General features: G+C 33.7%; 1 protein-coding gene across 5 annotated transcripts in view; it reads left to right on the forward strand.

The window, feature by feature from the left end:
• The window catches only part of btsz (bitesize), a 513,708-nt gene that overhangs the window by 343,030 nt on the left and 148,298 nt on the right, over nucleotides 1-22,380 (forward strand). For all 5 annotated transcript variants that reach the window (XM_072528865.1, XM_072528866.1, XM_072528867.1 and 2 more), the window contains one exon: nucleotides 14,912-15,215. In XM_072528865.1, coding sequence (XP_072384966.1) covers nucleotides 14,912-15,215 — 304 coding nt within the window. The remainder of the gene's footprint in view (nucleotides 1-14,911; nucleotides 15,216-22,380) is intronic.

Below are 22,380 nucleotides of genomic sequence, written 5' to 3' on the forward strand. Positions count from 1 at the left end.
AAAGATCGAATGAGAACCTGGGCATCCAATAAGAATTAATCAAAAGATAGAACTTTGGTAGGTTTATCAAAAAATTAGAAAATAAAGAAAGTAGAAAATAAACGAATAAATTTTTTAAAACCTTCAAAAATTTATGTAAAAAATTATTTGTGAAAATATCGTCTATGACAGAGACTAGTTCACACTAAGAAGTAGACTATCACCATATGGAATGTAAGGGCCTGACAAAGTATGGCCACTTATCCACTCCCACGGTGCCTTACAGAGGGTCTTCGACCAGTCCACATGCAAAATACATGAAACACGGTTTAGAAGGTGGACACGATCCAGCCACAGAGTCTAAATGTTCGGAACACCGGAGCAGGGCCCTGAAATCGGACTTCCAGGGTACAGGAGACCCTATTTGGGAACTAAGACCAGACTGCCTGAGAGTCGTCCCATTGTTCTGGTTCGTCGATTGTTGGATGTGTTCGTTCTGGGTGTGTTGTTGTCCTGTTTTAGGCTCTTGCCTCTTCAGGACGTGGTTTGTTTTTTTTTTGTGTTTCTTTGGTGGCACTGGCGTGGTTTTGCGATGTTTGCCAAGCACGTATTCCCATATTTCTCATGTGTTCATCGATGTTATCAATAAACCTTGTTCTGGGTCTTCCTCTTCTTCTCTGACCAATGGTTCTATCAAGGAGCGTTTTTCTAGATGGGTCATTTTGTTCCATCCGTGTCCGTCTTCCAGGTTTTCTTCTTCTTCCTCTATATTAAGTCCCTGGTTAAAGTATTCCACCGATCTATTCAATACATCTTTCCTTGTTGTTAATAGGTCGCCATTTTAACTTCTGAATTGTCTTCTGGTTGCCTTGAATTCTTTTCTGTTGATGTTAACTTTCTTATAGAATGCTCTGAATTCTTTCTCTCTATTGGGGTTTTCTATATATTTAAATTCCTTATTAAAATGGTTTCGTTTTTTTCTTTTGTGTATCCTCTTTTCTTCTCTTCTCTTTGTCTTTGTCTACAGTTGTTCTAGTTCGTAGGGTAAGCATCATATATATCATCACTATCATCATTATCTTTCCCTAAACTAAATTGTACCCCTAATAAGTGTGGTTATTAAAATTTCTGCATCTCTTGAGGACGTTTTGCGAAAAATGAGTAAAACCAAATATATTGCCCCTGGATATCTTGTTCTTGATCAATGGTATCTACGGATTTTTTTTATCTATACTTTTCTCAACTTTTGTAACTTAAAGAAATTCGAAAATTGTAACCAAGATTACGTAGAAGTTTTTGTGCTGGCCCCGTATGTAGTAATCGTAAGTTGCTGCTATTTATCTATGATCTGTTGACCTAAAATTAATACCATTAAAAACGAACGTCTGTATTATTCCTAACAGAAACAGAAAGTAGAAAGAAAGTGGTTGCACGATTAACAGTTATTTTTATCTTACATTTTGATACATTTTTAAATTTCACTGAAAACGTATAGTTAATATTATAATTTACCATATGATATCTACTATATTAGTTTCAGTCTCGACGACTTGTTGACATTGGTTTCATTTAAATATCTTTCTTGCCAACTTAATTATGTAAATACTGTCTAAGCAAATGACAATCGATAAATCGAGTATTTGATTAACCCAAAAATATTACACAACTCGCCCATCGTACTCCAGATTCGGATCGAGACCTAGGCACAAAAACATATTGTGAAGAACTCTTGCAATTACTTACACACGAAGACCGGAAAAATCAAAATAACTCCCACTGCATGGGTGAATTTGTGCTTTATTTCTGGATGGTCTTCAGGAAGACTAACTATTCTTACATTTGAAATGAAATACAATTTTGATGGAACAGCAAAATTAGTATCAGAGTCTTCCATTGACTGGAAGTTGCGGCAGAGCCCGAGCTGGAGGGTTTCCCGAGCGTAGATGACTCTATGTGGCACGTGAAAATTGGATAGGATTGATTAATAATCTTTGGCAATAAAAATATGATGATATTATGGATAAAATAAGAAAGATATGAGTTTTATTTTAGTAAGTAAAGTTTGTTTCACGAAAAATGGTTGAGTACTTAATGGTTACCTGAGTTGATCCTATTGTATATACAAGAGTCTCTCAATAAACTACCGAAGTACACAGGGTCGCACTTCAGAAAATTTGTTATTTAATATATTTCATTGGTAGCTGTGTAATACACGATTATAAAAATTTATTAAATCATTTCATATGGTATTTTCAGGTTGTTCAAGTGAATATACTTGATAATTGAACAATTTTTAACTTGAAGAAAGTAGTTTTTTTGTTCTACGTGAATAATTGTAGTATATGGATCTAAATTTAGAAAGGTACTTTCCTTCACACTTTTTACAGGCTTAGGACTGTCAGCAAAAAACTGGCGTGTTTAAAAGTTTTTGCTCTTCCTAATCGGATATCATTAAAAATGTATAGTAATAATAGTTCTATTCACAGTATATACATACAAACGAATACATAATGTACAAAAAATAGATGAATTGAAAAAAAAAATATAGAAAAATATATACAAGTTAATATTCACAAAAAAAAATACCCAAAATAACCAAAATATATTTATGAATTCCTAAATACCTAATTCTGTTTCGCTTTCGCTGTCCTCTTCAAGATTAATAACAATTGGTTTAATTATGTGATTCAAAGTAACATATGAATTTTCTACGTTCATTACATGGCGTACTGAATTTTTCCAACTTTCTGGGGAGATATCATCAACACATTTCCTTATTAATTCGACTACACTACCACTTAAAGTCGGAGAAACATTTTGTGACCTAACATTTGACTTTAGTTGGTGCCACATATGCTCTATGGGATTATATAAACAATAGTAGGGCGGAAGCCGTAACACTGTATGTCCCATGTCCTCGGCCAATGCGTCACAAACATATACTTTTTTAATAGAAAATGATTTTAACACTTCTAACAGTTCATTTTTTAAATAACTTTTTTCAAAATATATATCGCTTTCTGACAGGTAGTTTTGAATTTCAATTTTCGTGTTATTTGCACTTGGAGACTTATGTAATTGACGACTGTGGTAACTTGCATTGTCCATTACTATCACACTATTTTGAGGAAGGTTAGGTATAAGACAATTCCTAAACCATTGCTTAAAAAGCTCTGCCATTGTGTCCTCATGGTAGTCCACGCAGGAGTCTTTAATGTTCTTTGCAGAAAGCCATAAGGCATTTGGGACCCAACCATTTTCTGATCCTGCATGTAAAATTGTTATTCTTTTCCCTTTGTTTGATGGAGCTTTTGTTTGACACCTGTTGGAAGAATCAGACCATCCTTTGGATGATGTTTCATGAGTGTCAAACCATGTCTCGTCCAGATAAATTATTGGTCGATCTTCTGTACGGTACGTTCTTATGGAAGTTATATATTCAGTACGCCACTTTTGTAAACGATGGGACTCCATAAGCACTTGCCTTTTGTCAATTGTACGATATCTGAAGCCCATTTTAGACAAAATCCTCCAAAGTCCTTATCACTTTCGTCAATACATTTGGTAGAACCGGCATCCTTACGCTTCCTTCTTGACTTAATGGAATTTGATGTAATTATTTTCATTGTGGTTAGAGGTATTTTCGTTAAATCAGATATTTCACTGGCAGCAGTATTAGCAGTAAGTCCTCTTGTAAGTAAAGAACTATATATTGTTTTTACGATTTCTCTAGCGTCAGCAGATAAATGCTTTTTCTTTGCTGGAACACTGGAAGAAGCACAATCAATGTTTTTCCACGGACGCCACATAATGCTGTTTTATAGGTATAAATAGGTATAACACTGGACACTCCACAGTAGCTTCAATTTTACCTGAATACTTATCTGCTCAACTAATGTTGACTAAGCTGGGGTACTTGCTGTCGGGTTTTATTGCAATCATTAAGCACTCAACCATTTTTCGTGAAATAAACTATACCTGTTTACAGAATTTACAGCTGGGGTACTTGCGGTCGGGTTTTATTGCAATCATTAAGCACTCAACCATTTTTCGTGAAATAAACTATACCTGTTTACAGAATTTTAGGCGTTACACTCGGTTCTTTTTAAATTCGACACAGAAAAGAGATCAGTTCGTAATTGGCGATATAATTATCTATTCTAGACTTAAATATTAGTAAAAATGCATTATTTATCATAAATTTAAATAACATTAAAACAGAATCGTCAATAGGCGTGAGTGGGAAGCGTTTTATCACCGCGAAGATCTGATTCCACATATTCCTCAAAATCAATCCCTAGTCCTGCACTGATTTCGATCAGAATTGATTTCGTTCGTGGTCGGCGACACAATATTTGTACTTGGGAACATAGTGCTCTCACCATGGCAAATACCGTGGAGGTGTAGCAGATATATGCATATGCCCATAACAAGCGCCCTCGCTGAGGTTGCTACAAGTAGGTTGGGTGAGATGGACAGTGGAGGCCGATGTCTTTTCAAAATCGTAGGTTAGTTCTTTGATTTTATTGGTGCTATCGACTCGCAAGTTGATCGCGTATCAAACTCATAATGGAATTGATTTGTTTGTGTTGTGCTATTAACCTGACGTTAGAAACGTCATAAATCATCGAGGAAATTAGAGTTATGTTGGTTTCTTTGCAAAAAAGATGTAAATCTGTTCGTGAGATTGTAGAGTTATTGTTCATCAGTTGCAGTCTTGGTGAATATTAGGTAAAAGTGTAGATTTTTTGTTAATCTAAATTAAATATAGTTTCAGGAGAAAATTCATATTAATTTTTTATAGTGTCGACTTATATCAATTAAATTGTGGATAGTTTCCTAAAGATTCCTCATTGTACAAGTTGTAGATTTCTAGAAGCTGTAGCTTCTTAGATACGAGATTACATAATAATTTATTATTTTATTCGGTTATATCCGTTTTGCGCAAATTTTATACATGTTTTAAAAATATATAGCCATATTGCGCAGTCTCGAAATTTTTCAGCGAATTCAATTTTTTTTTCAAAGTTGACAAATGCTCGACATAAGCAGATTTTATTATCTTGTCAATATCATCAATGGTAAAGTTTTTAAAAGCAGTTGGATGGCGGACCAAATTCCGGTTAAATAAAAAATATACCTCTTATAGTTTATTTTTATGAACGAGAGAGTAATTAGCATAATTTTAACTGGTAGCTCCGACCACTCCATGGGCGTGCTCAAGATTAATTGAAAAATTACTTTGAATAATTGTAAAAAATAAATGAATTATTTCAGTGTTATAAAGTGTTATGTGTATGTAAACAAAAGTGACCTCTTTTATCACACACTATATTAGAACTGACTGGCCTACATTAAAAAGGGTTTTAAAAAATTCACATTTTTTTTTAATTTTTAAAAATTACAAAAGAGAAAAAGAGTTTTTAAAACCGTCTAAGGTATGTTAAATAGATGAATAAAAATATTAATATAAAACTTACAGCTACTTGTTACAAATCCAAATCAGATTCAGAAGATGAACTTTCAGAACCAAGATTTATAATAACTGGCTCGATCATTTTATCAGTAATATTGTCCAGCTTCCACATTTTTTCCTCTTCTTTAATAGTGTGATTTACTGCCTTTTCCCAGTTTTCAGGTTTTACATTATTTACGGCCTCCAAAAACAACTGTTTAACATCATGAATTTTAAAAGTGGTATTTTTTCTTGAAAGTTCACTCTTTATCTGTGCCCATACCAGTTCAATCGGGTTTAATTCACGATGATATGGTGGGGATCTAAGTACTGTCATTCCACGATTTTTGGCAATTTCATCAATTTCGTATTTTTTAAATTTTTCTTTATGAAGGGCACACAACGAATAAAGTTCCTTTCTTATAGATCCGGGATGGTACGTAATATTTTTTGATCTCAGCCAATTCTGCAAGTCTTTTTTTAACCACTTGGTTGTGGGCAGTCCTTCTATAAGTCTGGAGTGATAACTTGCATTATCCATTACTATTACACAGTTCTTAGGAAGAAGATCTATCATTTGTTCGAACCATTCTTGAAAGACATCAGCGTTCATGTCTTCATGGTAGTCACCGGTACGAGTTGATTCAAAAGTTAATAAACCACCTTCAACAAAACCGTCTGAACTGCCAATGTGTACTATTATCAGCCTGCGTCCCTTATCTGATGGTGGGTTTAAACCAGTAGATAAGTTATTTACAAAAGCGTGCCTTTGACTTGTAACAGTTTCATCCTGCCAAAATTTATTTGGTGTATGACCCTCGTTGATCCATGTTTCATCAAGATAAAATAGTTTTCTTTTTTGGTTTCTCATTTCCTTTATGGTTCTTAGAAAATGTCTTCTCCATATGACAATATCGCTTCTTTCTAATAAAATAGACTTTCTGGGATTCTTTTTCCAGCGGAAGCCTATTTCTTTTAAAAGTTTCCATAACGTACTTCGACTCATTTCTGGGTAATCCTTATCATCTCGAACTGAGACAAGAACTTTATCCAATGTTGGAAATTCTTGTCTAAAGAAGAATTCATGCACTTTCCGTCGAAGTCCTTCTTTAAAATGATATTCTATTTGAAATTTTGGTTTCCCTGGAGCATTACGTGGCATTTGAAAACTACCACATTTCTCTTCTTTAATAACTCTGTAAATCGTAGATTTCCCAACACCAAGTGTACTGCTAACTAACTCAACGGTCTCATCGACACTTTCACATAAACGTTTGCCTGTAAATGATTTAAAACAATTAAATATTAATGTTTTTTCATTAACTGTTAGAGGACCAATTTTTCGGCGTTTACACGGCACTTCCAAATTTTCCATAACACTAGTATACACAATAAACTGCACCTTGCAACTGAAGTACCTACTTTTAGTGAACTGTTAAGAATTTTGAATACGCCACTTGGACCTTCCTATATACAAAATGGAAAAACCCACTATCACATTTTCTGTGGAATAAGTTTAAAAGGTAATTATCTAGTCAATTACTGTCGTAGATTCCTGGAATTAAAGAATTAAATGTTTGATTGTCGAAACCCTTACTTCGTGGAATGCACTCATTTCAGATAAAATAAAACGTTTTATTTTATCTAAAGAATTAAACTTTATTTTGCAAATAGGCACAGAATTAAACTTTATTTTGCAAATAGATAAAATAAAACGTTTTATTTTATCTAAAGAATTAAACTTTATTTTGCAAATAGGTAGGTACTTATTAAACTTTTATTGGTTATATATAACCAATAAAATAAACATCTTACATTTCTTGCAAATTCATTAGTACCTGTTAACCTCCATCACTCCGACACTGGCAACCTTATTTAGGGATTAGTAACCCTCACACCTATTGTATTCTATTCTGCTCCAACCTTTATACCTGGTGGTCATACTCAATTTAAAATTGTTTTCCTATATACTTCTGTAAACTTGTTGACAAATATCTGTTTTTCATTGAGTCACCCGTATCAACAGTTTAGGGATTTGCATACATAATTTATTGTTTTATTACTCTCTCATACATAAAAATACACTATAGTTATACCTAACCAAAAATGAAATCCATGGGAGTTTAAGAAAAAAGCCTTTAATGGCAAGCAAAATATTCACTCTAAATAACGTAGTATAATTTTAATTTAAATATAAGTTTTGATTGTGCACCTCCATCTAATACCACGTTTTGTAGTTCCAATCTGCGGAAATTTGAAAATTTCAAAAAATAATAACCTTTTTCTACTTTTAGTCTTCAAAACAAATTTACTCAAAATTTTCTTTGAACCTTCTTCGCCATCTTTGCCTGTCTATTCAAATTCCTGCGATCCAATGCCTTCCTGATATTTCCACTCCCAGGCAATCTTGGTCTTCCTATTTTACGTCTTTCTGGTGAATTCCATCTAAATGCTCTACTGGTCCATCAACTTTCTTCCTATCCATAGTGTCTAAACCACTTAACACTCTTCTATTCTATCAGTTAACGTGTCTGTGGAATTTAATCTATCTCTAATAGTCTCGTTAGTAACTTACATCAGTTAAACCGGTAGAACTTTTAATAACCGATAGCAGAGCACAAAAGGGCTTTCAAGCCAAAAATTAAATTCATGCGAGTTTAAGAAAAAAATGGCAAGCAAAATATTCACTCTAAATAGCGTGGTACAATTTTTATTTAAATAAAAGTTTTGATTGTGTACCTTTACCTAATACCACGTTTTGTAGTGTCAATCTGCGGAAATTTGAAATTTTCAAAAATTAATAACCTTTTTCTACTTTTGGTCTTCAAAGCAAATACGGATATGCCCTATAATTCCCCGTCTCTCATAACTTGTTTTAATATGACTTAATATGACTTGTCCACTTCGTTTCAATATCTTCTAGGTCGACTCTTTCTTGTGTTAATTAATTCAATATGCACATCTCGTTTTGTATTTTTCGTTTCTAGCAGTTTTTTAGAGTCTACATGTAGTTAATGCATGATCTTCTTGCTTGTCATCTATTCCTATCAGCATAGATGAACCACAACACTTATATATTGAGCAATTGGTTGAACGCTAGTGTGAATTTTCTTCATAATAAATAAAACCAACATAATATTGTGAACATTAAAGACAGATATGTAAATAAAAAGTGAAAATATCGAAATAAATCTCGATTTGCTCCATTTTCTGCTACATCAATGATAAAAAAATACATCAATATTTTAAAAAGTGAATTATTAACGGTATGAATCAGATATGAACCGTTCCTTTGTGATCGACAGACCGCACAAGGCTCTGTTATGTAGGAAGTCAACGCATGTCGTGTTTCGGATATACACAGGTAAATAATAACAAAATAACAAAACAACATTTTATATTTATTTTTCATAGAACAGTAAAACATATTTTTTATTTATTTTCTTTAAAAAATATTTTGTACAATTCTTTTATCAAGATGCAAATATATATATATATATAAGATTTCCGCGGTTAGTACAATTAAACCTAGAGCTAAGATTAATACTATTATAAAAATTAATATTAAACTCACGTTGAACCGCGTTGATTTTCATTACGCCGAGATTTCGACATCCTTTCTGATGTCTTCTTCAGGGCCTCCGAGGTCTCAGTCTCCCGAGCCCCCAAACACTACTACACTGATCAATATTCACTTCACTACTGTAAAGTAGTGAAGTGAATATGTAAACAATATAGTATAGTTTTTAATTTAAGTTTAATTGAAATCATTGACAAAAATTTGTATACAGGGTGAATTTAAAAAAAAATACGAATTTTTGTATTTTTTAAATGGATCACCCTATATTTTATTTTATAGAAATATTATATTTGTGATAGTCTTTTATTTTTATATAACATTCCCTATACCTAAACTCATCACTTTCGGAGATATTTTTAGTTTTCTTAAAATTCCGGAAATACATTCAATTTTTGTAAGTAGAAATAAATGTAAATAATTGTGTTATATTAAAATAAAATATCCATTTAAAAAAATTGAGAAAATCGTAATTTCGTTTTGTAGTTCACCTTGTATACAAATTTTAGTCAATGATTTAATTTAAACTTAATATAAACTCTACAATATATTGTTTACTTTATTATATAAAACAAATAATTGTTTATGCATTACCTAAGGTATCCAGGAATCTAAAAGTTTTTTGAGTTATATGAATCTCAATATTAACAATTTGATGCCAAAAATGCACCCGTAATACCTTCGTTAGACTATGGCCGAAGCCCAGAAAATGGTGAAAACAGTGAAAAAAATTACTAACGGGATGGAAATCATTGGAAAAGGAAAAAATGTATCAAAAATTAAAGGAAAAATAATTTACCGGCGATCTGATGTTGGAAAGTGGAAGACGTGTGAGTTTTTAATGGTAAAAACCGGTTTTTATCACGATTTCTGGCAAAATTACAAGTCAAATGGAAAAAAGTTGAATTGCAAAGTTGTCGATAATAAAAATATCTACACATTTTGTTTTTACACGTTTTTTACATAACCTCAAAATTTAGGAGAAAATCTCAAATAACCGTTTTTGGTTTTTTATTTTTATCTTCCACAAAAAAAAAGATTTTCACGAAATTTGGTGAAAACTTGACACTGACATTTTTGTATTTTATTTTTGTTCCTTATTTTGATTTCACATCGAAAAAGCACCCTACCTTTCAATCGAAAATTATCATATCAAAATATCTGTTTTTTTCTTAATCGATGCGCTCGTTCATTGATAGCTCTACATTCTGATGGTGTAAATAACGACGATCTTTTAATTTCCCATTATTTAATATAGAAATCGCTACTAGTGTACTCAGGCATATTATGTTACTATAACGAACAAATAGTTGAGATTTCCGCGGCAGCTATACGTGATTTCTGTAGTTTTCTAGGTTTGTTCTCAGATTAGTTCCGCTTTTTCTAGATTTTCGAACTGGTTCTGGTCAACCATATTATATAATATGAAAATTCATGAAAAGATCTAGATTATATACAAATATATTATCAAGTTACTAATATTTGCATCTGATTTAAAAATAAACATTTTTATTTTATTTTTACATTAAAAATGCACACTCCCACACACATGCACAATTATTAACACTAAAACCAAACCAAAACCATTTTGTTTGGACGAAAGAATTATTTATGACGTTTTAAGTGAGATATTTATTTAATAAATGTAAAAATGAAGAAACGAAAGTTGTGAAAAGATTTTACAAAAAAACATTTTCAAAAAAAAAACTTTAGTGTATAGCTTCTGGGACACCCGGTATAAATTCATACCTGAGGTTATTGCTTGTTGTTTTATATATTTTGTGTAACAGATTATCGTATTTTGGTTATAAATATTTTTAAATAGATTGTAGAAGAAAAATCTTATCTTAGTCTTATCTTTTCCTGTAAATATTTATTATTTTTAAAAAAATTATTAACCATGGTATTAACTTAAAAATTGTGTAAACTTAAACGTTTCTAGGTGTTTCTATCTATATCAGAAACTCTAGTTGGTATCACTCTTTGTATCGAATGCAAAATTATTATAACGAAACTGAAATTAAAAATTGATAAATATTTAATTTTTTTTTCCAAACAAAAGGGCTATCACACATACATTACATAAATATTTCTGTCTGTTTGCGAAATAACAAATACACAACTCGACAACACTAGTACAAAGTTGTCAAAACTAGGAATAACTTTGAAAATCGTACAATCGGTACGCCTACTTGATGCGCAGCAAAATAACCGGAAATTATCTCAGTAAGAGAAGTAAACTAGACCTGTTAACTAAGTTTAAAAATTACGTAGTAAAGTCTTGGCGTTCATCCATCTATTTCCCTTCGAATACTTTCTCTGTCTGCTCTTTGCGCCGACAAGTCATTCCTAGTCTTGACAGATAATACTGTAAATATTGTTATTAGATAGAACGGTGAATCTTTATAAACATTCATGAATTGTCATATTTTGCTTCATTCCAATGGGGTATTGCCTCCCCTAATTACACGTTTGCTTTGGTCTTCTAACTTTCAGGTACGAGTGGGGTGATAATTTGGCTATTGTTTTAGGGGAGTTTTTAACTAATGGCACAAATCTTAAAATTTTCGAATAATGTTACAGAATGTTCAAAATCCTAGCAGGAAAAGTAGTATGTTATGTACCTCTCATATCATTGTCACTATTAGTACTATAAATACGCGCCACAGTTCCTTATTTTAGCTGGTTTTTCTGTGTCTTATCACACATATATATTCTAAGAACCTGAGATTGAAAGTAGTGTTCAGATATTTTTAAACTAAAGGTTCCTCACGATGCATTTTAAGGATATATATTAATTTGGTGATGTTTTCAGAGTTTTGATATGTTAAGGCGAAATTAGGTTGACTTTTTTTATAGTCTTTTGTTCCTCTTCTTTTTAGGTCTTACAAGTTATCAATTCTTTATATTAGGGGATTCTAATTTCGTTCTTCAACATCTCTTTTTGCTTTGAATTGGTTACCAAATTGATACTTCTGTAATAAACTTTTTCTTAATTTTGTCTATTTTTGACACTCCACTCGTCTGTCTAAGCATTATAATTTCCGGAACGTGCATTCATTATACTTGTTTCTTTTTAGCTGCCTCTACATTCAATGGCGTAAATCATAGTTGGTTTATAGAATATTTCGGTAACTAACAAAGTTATCATCTTGTTTATAGTAGTAACTCATTTTTAAATGAACCTTCTTGGTACTCGTTGTTTTTGTCCTATTACGCTTTTAATCTGTTTCTTTAAGAGCTTCTCCCCATCAAAGCAACATCATAAACAACCAGAAAACTACAGAGGTATAAACTTGTTAAATGCTACGCTAATAAATCAGAGGAAAAGTTTAGCAGATGATCAACAGGGTTTTCGTAGTGGAAGATCATGTACAGATGCAATATTCGTTATAAAGCAAATTACTCAGAAATCACTAGAGTATAATAGACCAGCATTTCTGTGTCTGATTGACCTAAAGAAAAGGTTTGACAGAGTAAGACTCAAAGATGTAATTCATCTTCTGTATAATAGAAAAGTTCCAATAAATATAATAAAAACTATCGAAAACATCAACCACAACAACAAAATGGAAGTCAGAATAGATGGACAACTTACAGAACCTATAGAAATAGGCAGCGAAATAAGACAAGGGGATTCATTGAGCATTTAAGAGCATGGGGCTCTTCAATTTGATCATGGATGAAATCATCAAAAGCGAGGATAAAGGAAGAGGATACAGAATGGGAAACAAACAAAGAAAAATACTCTGTTACGCAGATGACACAATATTATGAAGATAGTCTGCATAGACTGGTCCACAGATTTAACATAAGAGCAAAAGAAATGTAGACCAAGAAGAACAGTGTAAGAACAATAATGACATATGCCTCAGAAACAAGACTCGGCACAGCCACAACGCAAAGGCTACTGGAAACGGCAGAGACGAGCGTACTGAGAAGAATTACAGGAAATACGCTGAGTGTCGAAAGGAGAAAATGTAACGCACAGTGTATATATGAATGGACACAAAATAGAAAAAAATAATGAAATAACCACATAAGCAAAATGGAGGAGATCCGTGTCGTCAAAATCGCAAGAGATAAGTCACCAATCGGCAAAAGAAGTATGATTTTTAATTCCTTCATGATATCCGTTCCAAGATTCTGCATCCTTGTACCAGTTTGCAGCTGTGCAGGTATAGTGGATGAGTATCATATATTTTTGGAGTTTTTTGATAATCTCCAAAAAATGTTTGAGCCTGCGATTAATTCCTCGCAGTCATGCAAGATATGGTTGACTGTTTCAGGTTCTCCGATACAGAGTCTGCATCTTAGGTCTCCATAAAACAGTCCATTATATCCAGGCGTCCATTCACTAGCGCATATCGTGTGAGGAAGCCTGTTATGACTGTGAGCTGATTCTTGCTTATAAAATATACATTTTTCCATGGGTTTGACCGTATATATTTTGCTAGTGTTGCCTTCGGACCAGACTTTGTTCCGGTCGAGGACGATGCTTTTTTGCACTCTCACGGCCGGCTCTTGAGCGAAGTATTTTATGCTGATGCTCTTCTGGCAAGTGCTCTTTTATTAACGTGGATTTCCCGATGACTTGGAACCCATATTAGTGTCTGCTAGATATACTAATCCAAACGCTACTCCTTTGTTTACTCCTTTTAAATTATTCCTATTTATCTTTACATTATTTAGTTTAATTATCTGTATTTGATGTATGTCTTCAATCCAGTCTTCCTCATTCCTTTAGGTGTCATACCAGTGTCTACTAGATATAGTAATCAAAAAGCTACTTCCTTGTTTACTTCTTTTAAAGTACTCTGATTTATCTTTACATTATTTAGTCCAATTGTCTGTATTTGATGTATGTCCTCAATCCAGATTCTTTTAGGTGATCTATTCCTGATCTATTTACTATATGTAATATTACCTTGATCTTTGTCAAACATTTGGTTTCGTAAAGATTTATCCTTAGGCTTCTTTTATTTATTGCAACTTTAGTTCTTTCAATATGATATTTGCTTGTTCTTCGTCAACAAATTTCCATGTACTCCTGATTGTAGGTCTCTCCGAATTGCTTCCATCTTTCTGTATCTTACGCTAATCTAATCTACTGTTTGCCTGTCACTGTTGTTATGTCATCTACCCATCCCTTTTGAGGTCTTTCCGTGCTTCTTGTCGTCCTCCTTGCTCTCCATTCTAGGATTTTTCGTGCCCACCTGTTATCATCATATCTGGCCACGTGATCGATCCAGGATCATTTAATTTTTGTTATTTCTGATCTACGTCTTATCTGAGTGTTTATAATTTTATCTCTCAGTAATATTCCAAGCATGTTTCGTTCAGTTTAGTTAGTTTTTTAGCCGATTTCCTAGTAAGTGCTACGATCTTCAATCCGTAGGTACAAACTAGTAGTCTGCATGTGTTACACGCCTTTTTCTTTATATATAAGATATAGTACTTCAAAGATAGCATCTATCAGAACGATGTTGTCAGGATTGTTAGCTATTGAAAAACTTACTTTTCTTAAAATGGGTTATTCACACATTATTTTTATAATTATTTCATTAATAAGAACTTTTTTTATTAAAGATAATGCACCTACACTTTAATATCACATTTATATAATAAACTATCAGTGTTGCCAAGATGTACCCTTTTTCATTAGATCCTAAGTAAAATAATGTAGGTATGGCAGACAGAAAATTTTATGTGACGTGATTTATATATGGGTACTATACTAACAAATATTTTCTAACTTGTATTAACAGAACCTGTAGATCTCTGTAGAAAACTTCCTGTTGTTGTACTAACCTTTACGGTGGCGGGCACTACTATCACTATCCTCAAACCCAAAACATCCAACCAATCCTCTGACACCGTCACTGGTCTCGATACTCCAGGTTGGCGCCGAGGTCCCGACTCTGACCTATGGGACATCCTTTTACCAGAGGGGGACGACTACAAGTTGGTGTTCATCAATTCGGACAGCTCCTCCAAGGAGGAGACTTCTTCGAGGGAGGAGGATGACAATGACAGCTCCTCGACGGCTTCCAGTTTTCCCATAGATGAGTGCGACTGGGACTATTTTGAACCTGGGAGCCGGCCTGCTCCTGTTATCAATTGGAGCTCGCCGTTTGGGTCTCCCAGGGTGTACAGGAGGGACGTGGCGGAGAGTCCTCTAGGATCACCTTTGGTTTATAGAAGGTTTGTACATTATATATTATTCTTTTACTAAAGATAAAGCAATTAGTACAGTAAAAGTTATCATTATCAGTGAATAGTCGAAAAAACTTTCGTTTATTTTGTAAAATTATAAATTTACTATAATTATATTCTATGATATAGAAAAAGAATTAGTTATATTCTATAAAAATACTGACTAAAAAAGATAGCATATAGCGCGTTACAAATTAGGAGAGATTTAATTGTCTTTTTTACATTTCATATTTATATAAAACTATTTATCAAAATAACCGTGTCTTTTGCAATGTTATATCGGACCGCTCAACGCGTGTGTTTATTTAACCTTGTTCGACGTGTGTACCAGTGTGGAGCTAGGTAAGTTGGATTGTAGAGAATCCTGCTCGGGAGGTTCAAAACTATCTGGATTTGTATAAAGAAAGAAATATAAATAAATTTCCCGTTTCTTACTGGATCATCATTCAATCTTCGCTTGTCCACTACTTACTTTCCGTGTCCGGAACACCAACTGCTTTAAATTTTGTATTTTCAATGGTTGGCTACATAGATGGCCCTGTCATTCGCTAAAAATAGGTCTTCTTTTGTGCAGGTCTCTCTCATCTCTGTGCATGATAGTAGATGGTGACTATTCTGAACCGCGCCACAGCCGCAGGTATCGTCCTCCTGGTATCCCCATTTCTTCAGGTTACTAGCACAACGTGAAACGTCCGTTCTTAATCTGTTTAGCGCTTTCCATGTGGGATACGGCAAATTACGTCCAGCGGCCATTTCCTCTGAGGGGGAAAATGTGTTGTAGCTGACGCTTGCCGTAGGTGTATTCGGCGCGTCTTTGGCTCTTCGGTAAGAGATCGTGATTGTTTCAGAAAGCTTTCCCGAGATCTTAGTCTACTTGTCCGAACTTAGTGGTCATACAAGGTGTGTCTTCGATCCGTCTCCTGCTTATTGCATTTTAACTTTGACGTGAACTGTCTTTTGCGAACAGGTGGAGCGATTCCAACTGTAGGGTAGGCCTCTTCGATAGGTGTCGGTTTCAGGCAAGCAGATATTATACGAACCGTTTCATTTAACGCAATATCGACGTTTTTAGCGTGAGCAAAAATTTCCCACACTGGTGCTCCAAACTCGGCAACAGAAAAACATAATGCAGAGGCAGAAGTACGGAGAGTGTGTGGTTGTGCTCCCCATTTTGTATTTGTTAGTTTGCAGATGATATTATTTCTGGCGCTTACTGTTTTCTTGACATCTTGACAGTGATATCGATAAGGCAGAGTTCTATCCAGACGTACGCCGAGGTATTTTGGCGTCTCATTGTGTTCCAGCATCTGACCACGCCATTCCACCTCCAGTGTCCTTAGGACATGCTTGTTTCTGTGGTGGAAAGCACACACCTGGGTTTTTTGTAGGATTGGGTTTCAGATGGTTGTCATCATAGTATAGTCCTAAGTCTTCTAGGGCATCTGTCAGTTTTACTTCGACTTCATTAAAGGTACTTCCCTGAGCTGCCTCAGCTGTATCATCCGCGTAAATAATCTGTCTTGTTTGTTGGTTTTTGGGTTGGTCGTTGGTGTAAATGTTGTATAGCATCGACGCAACAGTTCATCATTTTTACGAGTCACTCTAGAGTATTTGGTCCAAAGTTCTATATTTGTTCTGTTCGTATATCGTCTAGGCCAGTCGCTTGTCCACTGCTAGATATAGAAACTAGAATGTTTTCTTCATAAAGTGTTACATCTTCTGGGAACATGCATCTTCCACTCTTCTTTTTGAGGATCATTGTTGTTCTTTCGACTTCAATTTTAAAAGTGGTTTTTGCTCTAATAAATCTATGGTCACTCCTTGTTAAAAATTGATTCAAAACTATTACATCTTAAACTATATCAATCAATCTTTTTTTTGGTCTTATGTTCGGACTCGTCCATGTCCACTTACGTTGAGGTTTCTTTCTAACAAATGAGTTCATTACAAAGCAATTCTCCTGATGTAAGAAGTCAAGAAGCCTGTTACCACTCTCATTACTCTCACCAAATCTAAAGTTTCCCATAGCAGATTCATCTTGTTTGAATTCCAATTTGGCGTTTAAATCTTCAATTCGGTAACCAGCACCCTGGACAGACTGTATGGACGAATTTTGAGAAATATAATCGAGGAAAAATATAAGCACAATGAAGAGGAAGAACAAAACGGGTTCCGTGCAGGAAGATCGTGCACCGATTACGTATTTTGTCTTAAACAAATATAGAATAGAATAGAATAGAAAAAAGATCGGCTAAGAATCTAGAAACTCATATTACTTTTGTAGACCAGCAAAAAGCATATGACAACATCCCCTTAACTAAATTGTGGACAACGTTGAAAAGATCTAACATCAACCACACATTGATAAATGCTGTACAAGAACTATATAAAGACTCAAAGGCACAGATAAAAACAGGAAAATATCTAACGGAAGAATTCCTGGTTACAAAAGGCTTGCGACAGGGATGCTGTATCTCACCAACTTTATTCAAGATATATGTTGCAGCAGCATTGGAAAGATGGAAAAGAAAGGTGCATAGGATGGGTATAGAGCTTAGCAATGAATGTATATATACACTCCAGTTTGCTGATGATCAGGTAGTACTAGCGACCTACAGGGAAGACATGCAGCACATGCTTAGAAAACTGGTAGAAGAATATAACGACTGGGGAATAAATGTCAATACAACAAAAACCAAATATCTTTGTATTGGAAACAAGTCAGATAACATAGACCTCGAAAACGGATAACATATTTCCTGCTGTCAGAGCTATGACTACTTGGGTGTTGCCTTTGACAATACAGGAACTGATACACGGGAAATAGAAAAACGAATCACTCAAGCAAAGAAAGTCTTAGGATGTCTCAATGGTATACTGTGGAGTAAAGAGATAACGAAAGGAAGAAAATTTAATATATATGAGACCATGATTGAAACTACTCTTCTTTATGGCGCTGAAACATGGAGAATTAGTGAAAAGAACAAAAAGCGAATAGAAGCAGTAGAGATGGATGCAGTGAGAAGATCTTTAGGTATTTCCAGACGAGACCGAATCAGAAATGATGTAATAAAACAACGTATGGGAATAGAAGGAAATATAACTCAAGATATAGAGAAGAAACAATTAAGGTGGTATGGGCATGTTCAACGGATGCCAGCAACAAGACTCCCCAAAAAAAGTAGTAGAATGGCAACCGATAGGTCGACGGAAAAGAGGAAGACCCAGATTAGAATGGCAACACGGCGTAAACAAGTCCATGAGCGAAAGAAATTTGGTGTTTAGGTATCGGACAACAATTATCCTTGTATAATGGGTTTTCGAAGTTTGTATAGCTGCTTCGATATCTTTATAACATTGATCAACTTCCTCATCTGAGTGGCTCGTAGTTGGTGCGTAAGCCTGTATAATTTTAAGTTTTTATGTTTGGTGCCCATTTTTTATGGATTAAGAAACCAACTCCTCTAACAGATGACTCTTCGTTTTCTCTGAAATGGATCAAATTTCCAGTCTTAAGTATTACTTGGTCTTTTTCTTGACGCCTAACTTCAGTTATACTGACTATATCCCATTTAATCTGTTTTAGTTCTTCCTCCAGTTCTATCATTAAATCATTGTTGCTTCTGTTGATAGAGTTTGTACGTTATAGGCACATTATGCATTTGTCTTTTGTTATAGTGGTCTGATCTCTTCCGGTAATTCTTTGCACCCACTGCTTTAACTCTGTTCTGACCTTCACCTTGGCCAGGGAAATTGGATCTGCCGAGGACTGAGGGTCGTATAATTGATGTATTCATTAGGAGGGGAAATTTGACCTTCAAACGACTCGCTGGCCAAATGTGTTGGCGAGTTTTTCTTACGGAATATGTTTCATTTATTTTATACACGTAGTAAAGTGTGTTTTTACATTCCTTAATTAATTTTTTTAATCTGTGTTTTTATCAAAACTACTTTTTTTGAAACACCCCGCACATCAATATCTTTCTATATTGTGTAGCCTCCTTTGGGATGTTGATTACATTGCATCCAATCGAGCAAAACTTCAGATACATTTTTCACTTCGTTCTACTTCAACAACGCTAATAAAATATTCTCTATAACAATTCTACAATTTCTCGAAATTCAGTCAAACTTCGTATTTCATTTGAATTTTTTATCCGATGAAATACAAAGGACTGATAACCGTTCCGAAAAAGTTGTAGTGTTTGATCTGAAACTTCATCACGTTCGAATGGATGCAATAAAAATTTAATAAAGCAACAGAAATTCCCAACTTGCCGGATGGTTTTAAGTCAGTGGAGATTATTGGAAAAGTCAACGAGGATATAGTTTTGTAATTACAGAGGAAAGTTCTAGGAAAGTGCTTATTAAATCAACAACGACAAATTTTTAATTTTATAAGTTTTGTTTTCTTTTGACTTTTTAAGAAAAATATGCAATTTCAAAGTTATACCTATGTATATACCGTTATATATATATATATATATATATATATATATATATATATATATATATATATTTTTCAAATTATTTTTTCGACCGTACTGTTTTAAATATTGATTTAGAGTATCAGCAATCGGTCAGGAAATTTCCTGACCGATTGCTGATACTCTAAATCAATATATATATATATATATATATATATATATATATATATATATATATATATATATATATATACTTCAACAAATTATATTTTTCTTTGTCGTTGCATTTCTTAATGGGCTATATTAACATTATTCTGTGCAGAGTCTTCTCCACGTCGATCTCTTTTTACAATTCAATCTTTTTAGTTAGACTGGTCTGCAACATCTGATCCTCATAAATTTTATTACAAATATATCTCTAAATCTATCTTTGTTGACCGATTTTTTCTATCACGTCCAGATTTTCGGTTATAAATTTTTTTTCAAAATATTTAAAATTAAAATTTTTTGAAAATTAGACTTATCTCTTGCTATTTTGACGACACTGGTCTCCTCCATTCTGCTTATGTGGTTACACCATTCTTTTTTTCTATTTTGTGTCCATTCATTTATACACTTTAGGTTACATTTTCTTTTAATGCCTTCACTTCTCTTTCGATCTCTCAGCGTATTTCCTGTAATTCTTCTCTGTACTCACATCTCTGCAGTTTCCAGTAGCCTTTTCGTTGTGGCTGTATCGGGTCTACTTTCTGAAGCATATGTCATTATTGGTCTTACACTGAATTTATAAATTCTTAACTTCATCTCAGTGTTAATGTGTCTTTCGCTATATAGTGTTATTAAGGCATCCTGCCAGTCTATTTGCTTTTTGTACTTGATCTCTCACTTCTTTGTCCAGGTCTCCATAGCTAGACAGTGTATCAATTTCTATTTTACATCTGGTTAGTTCTTTGCTGACTACTATTGTTTTAGTTTTCTGAGATGAGATTGTCATATTAAATTCTTTTGCTCTTATGTTAAATCTGTGGACCAGTCTTTGCAGACTGTCTTCATCTTGGGCTATCAATATTGCGTCTTCTGCGTAACAATTCTGTATCCTCTTCCTTTGTTAACGCTTTTGATGATTTTATCCATAATCAAATTGAAGAGCATGGGGCTCAATAATTCCCCTTGTCTTATTCCGCTGCCTTTTTCTATAGGTTCTGTAAGTTGTTCATCTATTCTAACTTCCATTTTGTTGTTTTGGTAGATGTTTTTGATAGTTTTTATAATATTTAGGGAAACTTCTTTATTATACAGAAGGGGGATTACATCTTTGTGTTTTACGGTTTCTTACTCTGTCATATGGTTTCTTTAGGTCAATCAGACACAGAATTAGGTCTCTTATACTCCAGTGATTTCTCAGTAATTTGACTATGTGCTAAACTTATCCTCTGATTTATTAGCACTTGTTAAATTTTAGTTGTAAGTTTTAGCGTAGTATTTAACAAGTTTATACCTCTGTAGTTTTCTGGCTGCAGTTTTGTTGGGTGGATCCAGCAGCTTGATAGAACTGTTGCCGGTCCCAAGCCCGGATAAAGGAGGAGGGGTCTACAGCCAGGTTAGCATCCTACTGATAGACTTTAAAACCATACAGCTCATAGAAACAGGATTATGCCTCGAATATGGAGTTTGACCGAGAAAAATGTTTAAATTTAATCGATATTAAATTGATATCATCGTTCGAAAACTGGTAAATGAATCATCAGAAGCTAAAAACCTCAATGTTCGGTTTTACATCAAGGCCTCAAGGCCAAACGATCTTTAACCGATATAGCTCTCCGTAATTTTGTGCTCTTCCTTTCAATTATAAGTCCAATTAAATTTATTTCCTCCTCAAAATCTTCACAACTCATTCTAGTGAAATTCTTAAGAGGTCTATTTCTCGTAATAACAAATTATCAGTACGGTGTAGATACAGTTTTCGTACCCACTGACTACTTCCTGTTTTCTTTTATTTGGTCATTTTACAAATAATAAAAAAGGCGCTAAAAGCTGCTGCTCAGTGTTCATTTTTTTATCTAGTAAACTTCTAATTTTTGAGAAAAAGTGTTCGTAGTAAAAAGTAGTTCGTTCGGGATAAAATGTTAGTCTGGATCCACCTTTAGAGTCAAGAGAACCAAAATCTATGAGTTAGTCTAGTGAAGTGAGTTCACAAAAGCAGAGCATAGTACAGTAGTTTACGCGCTAGTAAAAGTGTAAAAGTAGGCTACAAACTAAATAATCCTCTTTTTTTGTGCTAACCTAGTTTTTCATTTGTTGCTTCTTTTACGGTTTCTTTCTATTATAAGCAATCATATTTTGGATGATTCTTTGATGATCGTATTTTTTATTTTTTTATTTTAACTGATACTAGCAAATATACTCGTGCTCCAGAGTGGTCTATGTTATAATAATTTTGACACTGTTCTCAGTAGCCCCCATGCCAAAAGTGATAAACGCCATTTGCATACTGGTTATGTTGAAATACAAAATTGCGTGATAATGATAACTTTTACTTTCAATAAAATTTTATGATCGTCCCATTAAATTTTTATTGTTAAAATTGGATATTGACGTAGGAAATTCCCCTAATTGATTAGAGTTCATAATTGTTTTAATTTTAATTTTTAATTTATTCGGTAGGTAAAACTATACAGGGTGTTTGCTGTGTTTTATAGACATCATAATTTTCTTATTTATCATTT

This window comes from Diabrotica undecimpunctata, chromosome 4 (assembly GCF_040954645.1).
Source record: "Diabrotica undecimpunctata isolate CICGRU chromosome 4, icDiaUnde3, whole genome shotgun sequence".
NCBI classification, from domain to species: Eukaryota; Metazoa; Arthropoda; class Insecta; order Coleoptera; family Chrysomelidae; genus Diabrotica; species Diabrotica undecimpunctata.